The sequence below is a fragment of the Notolabrus celidotus genome, chromosome 3 (genome assembly GCF_009762535.1).
Source record: "Notolabrus celidotus isolate fNotCel1 chromosome 3, fNotCel1.pri, whole genome shotgun sequence".
In the NCBI taxonomy this organism is placed as follows: Eukaryota; Metazoa; Chordata; class Actinopteri; order Labriformes; family Labridae; genus Notolabrus; species Notolabrus celidotus.
In genome coordinates this window covers 22511261-22528539 of record NC_048274.1, presented here as the reverse complement: position 1 = coordinate 22528539, position 17279 = coordinate 22511261, and the positions used below count along the sequence as shown (strand labels likewise).

The window sequence follows — 17279 nt, the reverse complement described above, 5'->3', positions numbered from 1 at the left end:
AGTAAAGCCAGAGACAATTTGTGATAACTGAAGATGGCAGAATATATTTTAAGTTCAAAGAAAAACAAAACACTAAAGTTGGGTGTAATCGCGAGCAGGAAATCCTGGTTTTGTCCCCCTGTAGACACTTTGAAGTGCTTGCCCGTTGGAAGTCATTTACTTTTTGAAATTGTCATGTAAATAAGTTAAGAGGGTAGAAAATTATACTTGAAAGTCATATTTCCAGAGTGACTAATGTGGTTGGGACTACACCCTGTGCATTAAGTTGATAAAAAGCAACACTTTAGAACTGCAGGTATTTCCTTTCAATGCTGGGGCAGCAGCCAAATGCACACTCCACATAGTAACTGGCCTTAATTTCACAGTAGCTTTTGTTGCTGACAAAGCCATGCTTTAAATGAATGAGCATGAACATTTATAACTGTAATTACAGTGAAGGCCTTTTGCTTTGATAATGCTTACTTAATGCACTTAGAGTAGGAGGTATTGAAATGTTGTGCACTTTAGATGAAAGACACAATGTAGTAGAAACATATCATACGATAAGCTTTGAGCTGTGTTAAATGCAAAGTCTGATGATCTTATTCCTGTCCTGTTCAGGTGCAGCATTTCGGTTCCTGCCATCAGGAATGGAACGGCAACTTCGCCCACAGGAGACCACAGGCCTATATCCCTCCCACCATGCATGGCCACACATTCGCCCTGTCCCACAGCAGCCCAAATCATACCGCAGGGCCCCACCCCCACCTTGGGGGCCACCCGCACTCCCAGCCCACCCTTCTGTCATACCCCCCGTCTGGTCCTCTGGTCACGGCAGCACCCGTGGCCCACCTCCTGGCTTCCCCCGTCGCCTCCCGCCCTGTCCGCCAGCCCCCCAACAACATCTCCCACCCGGCAGGCATCGTGCATCAGGTCACAGTGGGCATCAACCCCCGGCTGTTGCCCTCCCCCACCCTGCACCCCCAGGGCCAATTCAAGCCCCTCTTTCCCCCGCACTCCTACATCGCCTCGCCAGCCTACGCCAGTTTCCCTCTCAGCCCCACCAAAATAAACCAGTACCCTTACATTTGAGCATGGCAGCCCGGGTCCCCTTCATACCACCAGAGGGCTAAACGAGCAGGGCGAGTTGTATCTAACCACAAACAACATGGTTTTCATTTCCAAAACCATGGCACAACCACAGAGAAAGCAAGCTATTTTTTGAATCATGTAGACTTGGGTGTAATTGAACTTCAAGCTTTAAAAAAAAGAGAAAAAAAAGTTCCAATGGTGGAGATGATTTGGGTAAAAATTCAGAAGGAAATGATGAATGAGTGATTGAATGAAAGGATGAATGAGTAGTTAAACTCACACTTAATGTGTTTTGCACATTTGATATATCTTTGCATTGGATCTTCTACGAATACTCCTCAAAACAGGTAAATAATTGGGGTGGTGTTAAATAGTTAGACTTTGCACCCCTGGTCCCAGCTATTTTTCTATATTGCCTTCTTACGTGTGCAAGACACATCCATATTTGTAAAGCCATCCCAGTCTCTAGCTCTAGATTGACAGATGCACACGTTGTCCACAGTGTATGTTGTACTGCGTTTGAAGTATTTGTACCTTTCGGTGTCTTTTGGTGTTAGCAATGTCAAGTCTATTAACCGATTTAAATAGGGTTGTTCCTCACGCTGCATGTGGTCTTGCATGAGCAAAAAATGTAAACGGAAAGATGCATAGACGTTGCTCTTATTGTTCGTGTCACAAGACTCGCTGCATTGTATAACTGTCCCCAGCCATAGTGCCTTACATATTTGAGGTTGTTAATGTTACTACTTATATATGACTATATACATGAATATTAATGTACTGGACTGCAGCACTTGAAATTCCAATCAGTTGATGCATCCTATGTGTGAGTATATATATATGCAAATGTGTATATGTCCATGCATAGCCTGCATTGATGTGATGTATCGCGGATAGCGGTGCTTATATTTTGGAGTCGGTGTAAATTTCAGTGTGTAGTGAGTTACTTTTCTGTTCTTTTAAAGAAGAACAGCATGCTTTGCTGTTGCGAATGCTTACTGTTTCATAAAAATATGTTTCGTTTTTTTTTTTTCCGTTCTCCCTTTCCCCCGAATGACTAGTGTACAAAGTGCAAGTACTGAGTATTGCTTAATATTTGATAATCACTTTCTATTTAGTGAAACTCTTATTACAAACAGCATTTTGACTGTTTGATGAAACTGCAATACAATCTAAATAGTCGTTGATTATTTTTTCTTTTTCGTCTTCGTATTTTAATTTTTTGAGTGTTTTCACTTCGTTTCTTAGATGTTTAGAAGTGTGGTGGGCATGGCTTTGATTAGGTAAGGAAAAAATGCAAATTAATTCACGGTATGGAATCTTCTAAGCCTGAGCAAACCATGCAGTATTTGATATACACACATATATGGACATATATTATAGAGCTAGACTATTTAGTACAGATGCTTGATAAGGTGTGAGTTAATTGTGTGCAATTCTCTCATTTATGCATGTGTGACAAAGTTAACTTTTTCCCTTTACATTATACCATTTGTTAAAGGCTTAAGGCTTATCGGTGTCGACTGCTTATTTTATACATTCCGTCAGGGAGGATATATACATATATATATGATGGTAGCACCAGTCTATATATATATGTAGATATGTCGTGTGTGCATTTTTTCTGTTCATTTTACTAGTTATGTGTGTAATTTTTCGTCTTTTATTTTCAAATGAAGTTGCTTGTGCAGCACCAAAGACTGTAATTCATTTCCTGAGCAAGGTAGCTATTCTGTTTGCATAGACCTCAGTTATACTGTAGTCATAGAATGGGGTTAATTAAAACAAATAAAAAAAATTGTATTTAAAAGAAAAAAAAAACGGCCGAGGTTTTGTCTAGCTTATTGGGCAATTAATAAGTCGTATCATTTCTTCTTGAATGTATCATAGATAAGCTGCTATATGATGATTGCCACTTCAATAGCTGTGAAATTAGGTGATTTCTCTGAGTTTAAACCTAGCGTTGCTATTTTTGTATAGGTCCCTAATTATCTGAAATAGAAGTGGTTTTGATTTTTGTGTTTTGCGTTCATATTTGGAGTGTCATTGTAACTACTGTATTGCTGATGATGAACATTAGTTGCATTTGTTGTTTCTCGGGGTGTGTGTTTTTGCATCAGTATTTTATCCTTATTAACCTTTCGGGCTCATCACTGCATATAAATGATGTATCGATGTAACTTAATTTTTGTAAGTTTTCATATGGACGTTTTGTACACATCTGAAGCTGTAGCTTGCAGGATTGATTTAACTTTTTCATTGTGCGTATACAGTATACTAGCAGTACTCTTTTAGTGTATTACAGGAGCACTGTGAGATGCCAGGAAAAAAGTACTCCATCGTGTTGATTGGAAAGCTTCTGTAATATTTCCACCGATTACACACAGATGCGCTCGCCACAATGCTCTCGTACAGGTAGTTAGGCTTGTAAGGGTTCAGGTGATGGTAGTGTGTGTGTCCAAAAATATATTCAGCCCAATGTTTCTGTTCCAAAGTAACGTTGTTTTCAGTTAAATTGATTTTAATTTGAGATATTTATTGCAACCTTTTACCTGTTCAATGTTATATTTGGCTGGAATATCCGTTTCACAGTTCGATATTCTGAACTGCCTTGTGTTCGGATCGCTCTCCCCTTTATGAGTGTCTCATATCAAAATGTTTTGTCGGTGCAAAAAGTGTGGCCATTGTTATGTGTTCCTTACTGAAATTGAGACAGTGTGAGCAGCACTGTGTATGTGCCTTGAGATTCAGAAAGTTAGAATTCAAGATGGTGATACTTCACCGCTAATTCACGGAGGAAGGCATAGAATCCTATAAAAGTCCATTACAGTGTAGAGCAGACCGTTTTTTAATAGCAGCAGAAACAGGATAACTGCAAAACCCACAAACTAGGACTTGATAATCTCCCGTCTGTGATAACACACCAATAAAACACACTTTGAATGATATGACACTCAACGATCTTTGGATAGTCACTCTGGCTGAACAGCAGATGCAATACTTTACATTGTGCGGTCATTGCACCACCAAGTGTTCTTAGATAATCTCCATGCTTTACATTACATTGCATGTACACCTAAGTTGCTTCACTGTGTCTTGCCTGGAAGCTGCCTGCTCAGAGCAGCTTTTTCCCATCATGCAAGTTAAGAATTAGCGAGAGCAGCCAGAGCACAGACAGACAGCACTGGCCTTTGAAAATCCGAGGAGCCCTGCTTTTAATCCAGGAAGTAGTCTATCTGGATGTTTATTCTGTGCTCTGGATGTAAACCACTCTGTCAAGGAGATTATTGTGGTTGGTAATGAGTGTAGTGCTCCATATTTAAACACTGACATGGATAAGGCTGTATGGTTTTTTTTAATAGCTTTTTCTTATCTGTACGCTTTTACTGATCATACTCTAGCATCATTTTGGGAAAGGAAGCTTATGACAACAAGGCATGCACTTGGCAGAGTAGTGCTTGAAACAGTTCCCTAATAATAAGCATGTGAAGTGTAAATCTGTGTTTTGATTCCTCCAAAGGTATTCACCAGCAATGCGCCTGCATAAACTCTCCCATATGTGTTAGGAAAAGAATGGATGCAAGAGGAGAGAAATCTTAAAACTGTTTTTACTTTTCCATTTGATTGACACCTTTGGTTATGGATTTTTTTTTAAATTTGAGGGTTCATGTAACATTTAACAGATAAAACAGTGGTTTGTTAAGAATTGTCTTTTCAAGTTTTGACTTTGATATCAGAGAGAAAAAAATCCTCTGCTGCGGTATTATCCTTTTAGAGATGTTAATTCAGGGTCTGTATTAGTCTAAATGTGCTACTGTGTTGCTCTTTGATTTGATTTGATTTGATTTGATGAGATTTGTTATACTCGAGCTCTTATTTTCTGGTCATCTGTATCAATTTCAGAGTTAATTCACACTGCAAGTTATGGAATCATCTGTTTGGATTGCTCATCAATTAGACTTGATCATGAAATCGGAACTGTTACTGTTTTAATACCTGTAGATTTTTTGTGGCTTTGTTTTTCTTCTGTTTGTTTTGTTTTTGTTTTATTTGCTTTTTTATTTCGTGCTACACTAGTTTGCCATGTAGCAATTGCACTGTGCAATATTTACAGTATGAGGACTGGGAAAACTAACTCTATGGATGTGATGTCTATTTACAGTTTGCGATAGTGTTTCCTCTCTAGTTCTCAGTGATTTAGGTGTGACCAAGCCTTCTCTACTTTGTCACATTAAGCGGGTTTTCCAGGTGACTCTTTTGGTGAGTGTCAAAATAAGACTTTATGGTGTATTATTGTTAAGATTCACTTTGAATTAAAAAAATCTATTGGAGCAGCTTGTTTTGTCTTTGTCTGTTTTTTCCTTTTTTTTGTGATAATTTATCCATCCAGGTGCTTTTTGTGCATTAAACACATTTGATATGTCCAAATATCAAACTGAAAATCTTTCAACTCTTTTAACGGATTATCTTCAGTGCATAATATTACAAACCTATATTATATGAGGGAAATCTACAGCAGATTATGTTTTGACTAATTCTGTGAAGGTAAAAATTGAGAAAAATACTCCTAACAGTGTGAATCACATTTTCCAAAGCAACATCCTCAAATTCCTTTACACATAAAAACTGTTTAAAAGTAAAAATATAAAGGTGTCAAAGAAATCCAACAGAGGAAAACATCCAATCCTCAAATTTGAGAAACTGGGACCAGATGATGTTCTTTTTTTGTTTGTTTGTTTGATAGAAGTATATGAAGGCTCAGATGAAGGAGTTTTAAACCATGAGTTGCTTCTACGACGATCAACATGAACAAATACAAAACAAATGTGAATTAAGACAGTTTGTTGTCTATTTCCATCAGCTAATGAACATCATGTCACATTATTAAAAGCTCAGGTAACAGCTACTGAAAATGGTTTGTGCCTGTTCTGAGTTTAAAATGGACCACAAAACACTATCACTAAAGAAACTTCTACTATATACATGAACAATTTCAAAGTCAGAATCATTACTACTATTGGTTATATAAGGAATTTATTTTGCATTACTCCATATGAACAGACAAGTTTTTTGACATGGACATGACACACTTAACATAAGGACAAATTTGACAAAAACCGGTCTGACACTAAAACTAGCACATGTTCAGAGGTACTGAGATAATATTGTTTAGGATCAGTCTGATATAAATACATGAGGTACATGCTTATAGTATTTATAGAAGGTATTATTCACAGAGGATATGAATAACCTTCAGTGTAGTCATAAATTAGACATAATAACAGAGTGAATTTAAACAATGACGATAAATTATAAATTATGCTGCTCACATGCAGAGTGGATTTTTTTGTACATGCAGAACTAATTTAGTAATAACTTTTGAACAGTTCCTGACACTTTGACTGTGAAAGGAGCTCATTAATGTCATAGATTATAAAACAAAAATACAGATTATTTTCATAATACAGTCTGTGTGTTGAATAGGCTGCTACTTTTATAACCATATTTGTGTGACTTTTCTATTTTGTGTTGGATAAATACAGAAACCTAAGATTTAGACTAGTGTCATTGTGTTATTCATGTTTGAGAGGCTGGTATTTTTCTCTGAGTTCAGGATGACATCTTGTGGCGATAAGGAAGTACTACAGCAGACTTTATAGTAGCCTGTATGTCCAGGTATCTAGGCATTTATGCTGCAGTTATTATAGCATTATAACAGTCACTGTGGATCTCAGACCAGATTGTAGCTTATAAATGTTGATATTTGAGGAAAAATACACACACACACACACACACACACACACACACACACACACACACACAAACACACACATACACAACCACCCTTTACGTTTTTTGTTTTTTTTTACGTTTTTGGTAACAAAGGCTTAAATTCACTCTGCTGCTATATCGGTGTCCTCTCATTTATCCAGCAGGGGTCGCACTGCAGACTTCTGGCTCTGACTTTCTCCCTACAATTAACAGCAGAGAGGCTAATTTGCTCAGTTTGACCAGAGGGATGTTGGACACAAAATTGCCCACCCCTCCACAGCTTCCAAAGCCCTGAATTTGGACTTAAATTTACCCGAGCCCCGCCAAACATCCCCTCTCTCTCTGCAGCAGGTCTGTATGATCCAGTCTGTCATCAACAGCTCGATGTCAAACCTTTGGCAAAGTGAGCTCTGCGCCGCCCTGCGCCACACCGCGATGATGATGCTGGGTGGACCGAGCGCAGCGGAGCGATAGGGCGCATTTCTTAATTTCCCTCCAACACCGCTTCCCCCCTCCTCCCCACCACCACCACCACCAACCCCGCAAAACCCCCCTCCAGCCCTGGACAACACGACGAGACCGCGGGACCGCTGCGTTTTCCCCGTTCACGCACGAGGATCGATCCAATGTATTATTTACGACCGAAACTTCAGCAACTTATCCACTGGATATGGCTCCCGGTGTGAGGAGTGGGCGGCGGACAGGTCACCCCAAAGTGTCGGCGGCGGCCGCGGTGGTGGTGGTGGTGGTAGCCGGAGGAGAGGATGCCGGTGGACGCTCGGATGCCGGAGGAGAGGGGAGGTGTTTGAGGTCCAGGTGGCGAGCCGGAGCAGCGGGGATGCTCGGGAACTGTGTGCTGTCTGTGGGAATGCTTTTACTTGTTGTCCGGTGCGCTGTGGCCGCAGAGGGTAAGCAGCACACCGCAGAAAACACATGCAGAAAACACATGCAAATGTGTGGTATTAATCCAGGCTAAACTGCGAGTGACATCTTTTGTAGAGAGTTGGAACATTTTGGGTGGGAAACACATCTTTTGTTTGGCACTGGGAGCGTTTTGTAATCCGCACATTTATTGCTGCTGGGTGCATGATTCACAGCCTGTGTGCATGGATCTGTTGAAGCTGAATACCTTTTGTTTATCATTCCTTTGGCAGAAAAACTTATCTTTCTGTGGTCCAGGCATCTCTAAGCTGGTTGCATGCAGCAGGGTGTTTTGCATTGCAGTCAGGGAATACTAAAGCTGTCAAGGCCGGCTATTATCAGGATAAATGCCTACACTGACCGCACAGACATGATATGTTGTGAGAAATAAGATGTTGATGCTGGTCTGCGCAGGCTTTGCTTTATATGATGTAACTGTCTCTCTCACCTAGAGGAATGTTTCCACCTGAAACCAAAGCCTGTCTACTCTTTTGTCTCTGTGATCAGACTGTGATCATCTGCTTCTCCTCTGCAGCTGGACCCATTGTGAGCTAGAGCATTAACTTTGTGTCTCAACTTCCCCTTTGTCCTACATTGTGCACTTGAGTTGTGGTTGCTTTTTCATGACAGAGCTTATTATTAGAGTCTTGGAGCTGTTCTGGGAGTGCATCGTAGTCACAGGACAGTGAGAGCATCTGGGTCAGCACTAATGGCATACATACTGTAGCCCTGTACTGTAGGTCCGTCTGTCTCTGGCAGAACAGAGGCAGCTGGGGTATGGTTGGCAAAAATAGCTTCCCTTTTGCTTGAAGAAAAAGCTTAACAGCAGTTATCCTCTCTCTGCAGGTGCACTCATTTGACTGCATCCCCCTTTTCTCTCTCTCCCGTGACTCTTCCCTTTGCCTCACAATGCATGACCAAAATGAACAATAACAACATGTTCTTTGCGAGTATGAAGAGTTTCTCTAACAGCAGCGCTGTCACCTCTCTCCAGTGTGCAAACTGTGATGTAGTGGCTGTAGTCTCACCTCTGCTGATGCACTGCTACAGTAGCAGAGTCTCCTCCTCCCTCCCTCCCTCCCTCCCTCCCTTTCTCCTCCTCCTCCTCCTCCTCTTCCTCCTGTTCACAGTCAGCACATCCATTCTTAAACACATGAGCCCAGCAGAAGCAGGAGCACCTGAGCCATTCAGGACATATTGACTGGAAACAAAGGGCAAACCAGTGATTTAAGTATTCATCTATGTCAGGAAAGAGTGCATATGGACTGTGGTCCATTTGCACTCTTTGGTGAAGATATCAGAAAAGGATTGCTGGATCCTGTAGTCCTTAACATGGTTGACTGGATGTTTGCAGTCTGCTGTTAAGTGGTTTCTTTTTTAATAGAAGTTTGATGTAGTTCTGTTCTTTAGGGGGGAGAGTGGGTCTTGGTTTTATATATTCATTGATTTTAGTGTGCAAGCATAATACATTTATGACAAAACCACAACATTTGTGTGGTCACATGACCTACTCATTCAAAAAGAAAACTTTCAAAAAATATTTAATTTCCATATCACAATCTGTTTTAGCCAAAGCATGTTTTCTGTAAATTTCACTGAAACAAAAAAAGCCCACTCAGCATATTTCCAACAGAATACCAAAACAAGTAAGATCAGGACTAAAACAAACAAAGACAAAGTGAGTCCCCACCCAGTACCACCACAACCCAGAAACACAAAGTGCTCCTTGTAAATGGTAGTACCTCACAAATACCTTCACACATGACCACCTGAGTTGCCAGGGGCAAGGTATCAGTTCTCAAAGCAGGGACCCCCTTCTTCCCTACAAATTAAATTCTGTTCATGTTTAAGTAACCTCTATTGAAATTTAACCTAATGCCTGAGCCTTAGCTTATTCCCGTTTCCCCCCTTCCAGTTTTTTTGTGCACCTTTAATGCAGCTCCTAATGCTGTTATGTGGGGATGCACCATTTCCAATGTGTGCTGTCAAAACATGCCAACACTGTTAAGCAGTTCAGGTATACTGGCTGGATGTGACTGAACCTCACTAAATAAGCTCTTTGTTGATGCCATCATAAAATGCTGTGTCTCCTCCATCTATTACTGAAGGCTGGCCAGCTATCGATGTTTTAGCCCCACAGTGATGCCTGGTCTTGTATTGCCTTGAACAAAGTAGAATTCCAATTTACGTTTTTCATTAAGCTATACTGATTTTAAAATATGGAGAAGAGAGCAGTGGTACTGGACATTATTTGGGACGGGGAACCCAAGCAAAAAAAAAAATGGGCACTGACCCTACCCACAAATGTTCATTTATAATGATGTGATAAAATGCTATTTCTTTTTCTTGAAGTAGCCTCAAACTTTTTTTTTGTCCAATTAACTAATAGTTCAGATGTAAGTAACTGTGAACTTAGTTCACTGCATACTTCCTTTCAGAAAATAAAACAGGAATGATGCAATGTATTGGCAAGAGATTTCTACACAGTTTACAATCCAAAGTCATTCTTTTGTTTTGTATTATGCTGTGGACGGACTCAAAATCTTTATTTATTATATTTTGCATAGGTTATTTTTGTTTTTACTCCTTAACGGTAAAAATAGTATACGTACATTTTGAATGAACAGGCATTACTTTTTGGAAGGAGTGAATGAGATTTTTAAGAAAGGTGTTTTCTGCACCTCTGCTGCATAACTTTTGGAACAGCTGCATCTTTTTCCTTTAGACCTGCTTTTGGCAGAAGTGATATATTTATACAAAGTTACTACCAGGTTTTTTGAGGCAGTAACTAATGAATAATTTAAGCAGAGAAAAACAGGATTTCATTATATCTGGTACAGAACTGAAATGCATGTTACCAAATGTACAACCCGAGATAATTGTATTCTGCACATTGTAGGTTTTGACAAGCAGGCATTGAAAATATTGACCATATTTTTTATTTTTTATTTAATGTTACCTATCTATTACTTCTGTTATTACGTAAGTTTTTATGTTTGTTGTGCTTTGTTTTACACATGATCTTAGTTTGTCTACATATTTAACATGTGATGCCTTACTTCAGTGTGTTTACCCAAGGGACATGGGTTATAGCAGGGGTGTCACCTCATTTCAGTTCAGGGGCCACATACGGCCCCAGTTGATCTCAAGTGGGCAGACCAGTAAAATCATAACATAATAACCTAGAAATAACGACAACACTACATTTTTCCCTTTGTTTTAGTGCAAAAAAAGTACAAGTACATTCTGTAAATGTTCACATTTAAAGAACTATATTTTTACATTAACAGCTGTTGTATTTTTGGCCATGATGAGTCTCATAGTGGGGCCGAAAATGATATTCTTTGAGGACTGAAACCTGCTGTGGACACATCAAGCACACAGGTTTCCCAGTCAACTGACACAGTAGTGCTGGTGTTAGTAGTGAAGTAGCCCACCTATGATGCACCCACATCTATGGTAAGCACATGCACGATATGAGGCTCCTTTCGAAAATAGTGGATCCACCTCTTCTATATATACGTAAACTTTAGTGTTGATTGGATCTTGAAGTGGTCTAAAATGTCTATAAATTCAACCAGATTATGCAAACTGCAAATATTCTTTTCCCCCCTCATAGAATAAAAGTCCTGGAGCGCCGTTCAGGTGCACCCCGTCAGCTGTTTGATTGTATGCGCCCCCTAGAGGACAAATTTTAAATAGCAGTTACTTTTATTGAAAAATTGAAGTGAGTGCCTTCCCTGCAATTTTTCACTTCGCAAAGTCATCCAACGGACCATCATATCTGTGTAGGAAAAACTGCAAGTTATCAGGAGCTGCATCAAAGTCACCACAATTAGAAACCATGGGCTTATGTAGACAAAATGTTCATGCTGTAAAGACAAAGGATTGTAACACAGTGTTGTTTGAATACTATATAGTTAACCAGACGTATCTTACATCACTATTGAAACAACATAACTTCAGCTAGCTAGCAGCTTCCCACTGGCTATAGCAGGTAATGTTAGCCCAAGATACACAGCAGATGACAGAATTTTCTCAACAAAAGTGAAGTAGCGTAGTAGCTCGTATTTAGAAGGGTGTTCTTTTTTTTTGCTGATCTACTCTGTCCTTATTCTTAACTTGATATTAAACAAAAAAAAAAACCCAACACATTCAAGACCAGTTAAAAGGACACACGTTTAGTCTGAGGGCAAAAGGACAGCAGCTCAATCCTCTTTGGGGTCTGTCTGTCTGTGCACGTGCCTGATGGGCTTACCCCTGTATTAAACAGCAAACTTCAATCAGCTATACACTCTTGAGAATCAATATCATAACCTACTAAGATGCCTTTTCCCAATACATCACCATGATACGCGTTTTGGTTGAGAACAAAAAAACACATCAGGTTAAGCTGTGGGTAATCACTCTGAACTTCAGAGTATGGGGATATCTAATTTGAGCCGTCCCTTTCATGGTGAATGAAATCTGATTTAGTAATTCAATAGATTAATTAGAATTAAGTCTGCCGTTGACTTTCAATGTCATGTTGCTGCTGCTATAAAGTAGCTGAAACACTAGAGCTGGGTCTTTTAATTGGTCAGACCAATAAGTTAGCACATATTGCACATACTGTATATCTGTATTGGTGTATCTAAGTATGAAGACATTGCAATACAGAAATGCCATATGTTAGATCTCAGCCTCAGAAATCCAGTACTGTTGAAGCTCTATTGCTGTGTTTGTGTGAGGTTCACTGAATGAAAAACATCCTCACTCGCTGTGAGCAGCTAATATCCTGACTCACAGCTTCCCCCTGCGTGAGACCAGTACAACATGTGGTTTCTATGGGAATGCCAATTTTTGCCCAACAATAACATTTCCCCCTCATAGCCCTTTAGAAGTTTACAATGAAGAGGACAGTCAGGGGTGCAGCGCCGTGCTTGTATCCTCCTGAGTAATGTGGCTGAAAATATGAATCTTCTTCACGCAGTTAGATTCATCTTTAATTAACTGCCGGCGTCTGTTGTCTGGTTTATTTCTTTCTTATTAACACAGCTGGTGAAATCAATGCTCGGCAGCAGCTCGAGGATATGCAGCAGAGCAAGCAGAGCAAAGGCATCTTTGGTCTTTTCACGATCAAAACCACTTTCCTCTGACGTCAGCTCTGTTTACTCTTACAACCACAACCCCCTCGCCCCATTGCTTATGAGTGCTGACGGCGTCGTTTTGACAGGGCTAACCTCATCGACCTCTTCCTGTATGAGATTCTATCTCTGCGCTACTCGAAATCATCACTTTCTACTTAGGAATTCATGGAAAGAGGACACAACTGTAAGAATCAAAGCCATTTCGTGTTTTTGATGCAGCTATGAAATGACTGTAAACATTCACATCACAGCCTCAGTGGTTTGTCTTCTTTTTGTGTCTTGTATTTCAGTTTCTTTGCTTCTCTCTGTCCAGATAAGCCTTTCCATGGCTGTCACGATGTTTAATGTTAAAATAACATCCAGGAATAGCCTTTAAAACACAGCAACAATGACTCACCCTTGCTCTGATGACCCGTCTGTGTGAGCTCTGGGTTTTCAGAGGGATGCAGCGGATATTAATTCTCTATTTATTCACCTTGATTCACCTCTTTGCAGTGATTTGGTGTGAAATAGTTAATTATGTTTTGGGAAAGCATGTCAGAAGGGCTTAAGCTGTGTGTGTGTGTGTGTGTGTGTGTGTGTGTGTGTGTGTGTGTGTGTGTGTGTGTGCGCGTGCGCGTGCGCGTGCAATATGTGTGTGCATATAGGATAGATGCTTTCCCCTTAGGTGGTCTTATATTCCATTTGCTCTCAGTAGTGATGACATTTATCTTTGTGAACAGTCATATATCAATTAAAAAAATCAATTCAGAACACCATTGATCATATTTTGAAAGAAAGGCATTATTATATCCCATGTACAGTTCTCCATCTGTTTCTTAATACAGTAAGATTTAGCGTTCAATATCCATCAAGCTTTATTTTCCTTGGGGGATTTCTAAGCCTGTTTGTGTCAGACCTTTAAAAAATCCAAAAGGTTTGCAGTCTTTTTTCCTTCAGCGCTGTAAACAAATCAGGAAGCACTTCTACAACACGTAGATGTAATGATAAGGCGGCAAACAGGCTTCTAATTAGTATCATGGACCATCTGCCTCGCATTATCCCTTGTACAGTTCACTGCAATCAAGGGATATTGTGTGCGTGTGTGTGTATGTGTATGTATGTGCGTGTTATGAGTTATCTCCATATTTCTCTCTAGCATCTCTCTTTACCTTTGTAGCTCTGTCTGTGTTTTGGCAGTTTGGTTACGGTTGATGGCAGACAAAGGCTTGGCTCTGAAGCCAGAGAGAGGACAGGACAGCAGGTTGCCTGATTTATTGGGACTCACTGTATAATACACCACACCGCTCTGCACAAGGCCAATGTTCATCACACTGCATCACACACGGCCAGAGCAGAAGACAGCATATGAGGCCTGAATCTCTGGGATATGTAGGGGTCTCTGATTCTGAGCAACAGCTCCCCATTGCGCTGTCAAGATTGTATCCGTTTCAAAAAAAGGAACATTTAACAACATGTTTTGTGATGACTGAACCTCTCAAGATTAGCTTGTTAAAGTGACCAGGCTAAAGACCAATAATTCAGTGAGGAGCAACATGTCCAAACTTGGATATTTGTTTTACTCTTTATGGATCCTGCAGTTTTAAATAGGTGTCATCGTTAACCTTGGCCTTTTTGATTTTTGCTCAGGCTGAAGGTCGGTGTAACTTCACTGGGTGTTACCAGAGAAGATTTATCTGTCTTGACCAAATTCTGACAGTCAAATCAGAAGAGTGGTAATTGTAATTGAGTAGCTTTTTTTTCTTTTTTTTTAACAATATGTTTATTGAGTTTTTTAGTCATTTCCAAAGACACACAATTACAATTAAAGAAATTCTAAGGAAAAAATTAATAGAATAAAGATATATACTGTACATACACATGCACATATATACACATCCATAAAGAATACAAGGGAAAAAAATAAACAAACAAACTTATAAACAAACATAAAACTTGAAATGTTACAACATTATTATTGTATGTATTAACTAAAGATAACCAAAGGGAATACATTGCCATAGATGATTTGTTTATCACAAATATTCTGTCCAAAAACAGTTTCTGCAAAAACGACCAATATTACAGACATTGCCAACTCTTTCCCAGCCTAGTTCAGTATGTGTGACAAATCCTTAACCTGAAGAAAAGTAATAAATAGGCCCTAGATACCGTCAACGCATTAATGTAACGCGTTATTGCTGTTCATGTAGTAGTTACATTCACAGTCACGGGAGGACCATAGACTCTATAAATTAGGGGAGTACCATAGACTGTATAAAGGGGAGTACAGAAAAAATGCCCCTTTTCATGCGGTGCCCTCTGACCTTACTCACATGACGTGTCTGTGAATTAGGCTCAAGTTCATGGAGGGTGAAAGCAAAATCAATAGAGACGCCCAGGTATCTTTCAAGGCATGGAGATATGCACATTATTTTGAACATGTGACACGAAAGGACAAGAATTTGACGGTGAAGTGTAGACTGTGCCCTGGACAGAAACAACTTTCCACTGCGACGAACTCCACGTCAAATCTTTCAAAACACCTGCAGAGGCAACATGCTAAGACAAAGCTGGAGTCTAAAGATCCCCCGAACCAGAGTGATGCACAAGATAACAGCACGATGCCGGCACCGATTGAACAGCCCAGACTTGATTTTCAACACCAACAGGTGAGGAAAACAGAGATAAATAGTCTCGTAGCAGCAGACGTTGTGGAGGAAATGTTACCCCCTGTCGACAGTGGAGTCACCAACTTTTTGAAACATACTGGGCAAAACACTCGTAACTGGGAGCGCACCAGTTGAGAGACTCTTTAGCCTGGGCAGACTTGTGCTGACTCCGAGGAGGACTAGGTTGTCTGAGAAACGATTTGAAAGACTCCTCCTCATGAGGTAAAACCACTTCTCAGATAAGCATGTTCAGTAAGATGGAAAAATCTACTGTAAAGCCATGACTTGGTGAGTGAGCTACTGTATATGAGTGTTGTGCCGGTTAAATCTGAGTTAATGTTACATCTCATATGCAATTTTGTTTTTCTTAAAATGTCTCATCGTTTAAAATTGTGATAGATGCCAGCGTGTCTTAATTGTGTCGCAATTTTGTTTAGTAATATTTTGAAAGGTGGTTATAGGTTATATTTTAAAGACACCATGTTTGAAGTTGCTCGTCTCATGATTTTAAACAAGAAACAGCCATTTAATGGTGACAAGAGTTTCCAAGTTTTACCATACTATTGTTTTGAGACAAGCCTACAGTGCCTGTAGCCTTTATTTTGACACATTATTCTGTCGAGTGCAAACGGCAACCTCCGGTCTATGAAGCCCATGCGGAAGTGTTACAAACAATGCAATTCATCGAGAATCCGCTTGAGGCTGGCTGCAGAAACACCGGAAACCACATAGACATGAATGGGAAAAAGACAATCTTTGCAGCGTTAATAGACATGTTTGCAGCTTGGTTCAAAAAACTGCTTGGCCCTTCGTAGCTAATTTCTCTATTGGCGCACACTGTACGTGGGGTGAACGCGACGGTTCAGAAGATATTAAGATTATGAGTTTTTGCCCAAATAAGGACATGACTGACTTGACTCCTGGACGGGAACACATAGCTGTTGGCTAGGAGGCTCAAACTCCGCCCCTTTACGTCACACTCTGCCTGGTTGAGTTCCGCATTTCCAATATCGCTGCTGCCGTTGATTGGCTTCAAAACAGTGCTCAGGAACAGATGGGTGAACTCACGGATACTACGTCCATTATTTATAGAGTCTATGTTTGTCCAGTGATGTTTGGACTGAAAACTATGCTATTGCCTTTATTATATTAAAGCATAAGTGGTAGATCTTGTGTACTTCCTTCTTATACTAGTATTTATGCTGATGATGACGTGTAAAATTTAAGTTTATATGCATCTAAGGTCATTTTATGGAGTATTGAAAAAGTAATGTAACTAGTTACTTTTAGCAGAGAGTAGCTAAGTAAAGTAATACATTACTTTTCTAAAAAGTAACTACCCCAACACTGTCTGTCAAACAAGCCAGCTATAGTCTCTTCTGCTAGGCTGAGTCTTCCAAAGAACAGCATTAAAGAAACACTGCCTTATTGTTGTTTTATTCAATGCCCAGTTACGTGTCAATTCAGGCTTTTTGGGCAAAGGATTCAAATCTTCAGCTTGTAGGGGAAGCTATCATATTTGGTATAGTTCAAAAGGAATGACCCAGACAGTTAAGAGGTTTCAATATCCAATGGAAGATAATGAGTCCAACAGATAAAAGCAGGTGAAAACAGGTAGAGTCACAAGAAACACTCAGGGAGCAAGGATTAGAGAGCAAAGTGGTGCTAAAAAACAGAGGAAGACAAATGCTACCTTCAAATGGAACTTGTGAAGTAGTGAAGTTGTGTTTTTAAG

General features: G+C 39.9%; 2 protein-coding genes across 7 annotated transcripts in view; both read left to right on the top strand.

The window, feature by feature from the left end:
* The window catches only part of LOC117810139 (homeodomain-interacting protein kinase 3-like), a 46890-nt gene extending 41484 nt beyond the window's left edge, over positions 1–5406 (top strand). For 5 of the 6 annotated variants that reach the window (XM_034679772.1, XM_034679773.1, XM_034679775.1 and 2 more), the window contains one exon: positions 601–5402. In XM_034679772.1, coding sequence (XP_034535663.1) covers positions 601–1071 — 471 coding nt within the window. In that variant the 3' untranslated portion in view covers positions 1072–5402. Of the gene's footprint in view, positions 1–600 lie in introns of all 6 variants that reach the window. The other variant, XM_034679770.1, reaches the window with a different exon arrangement.
* A 1971-nt stretch (positions 5407–7377) lies between these two features.
* The window catches only part of LOC117810474 (mucin-5AC-like), a 50145-nt gene continuing 40243 nt past the window's right edge, over positions 7378–17279 (top strand). The window contains exon 1 of the mRNA XM_034680322.1: positions 7378–7751. Within this exon, the coding sequence (XP_034536213.1) occupies positions 7514–7751 (238 nt within the window). The 5' untranslated portion in view covers positions 7378–7513. The remainder of the gene's footprint in view (positions 7752–17279) is intronic.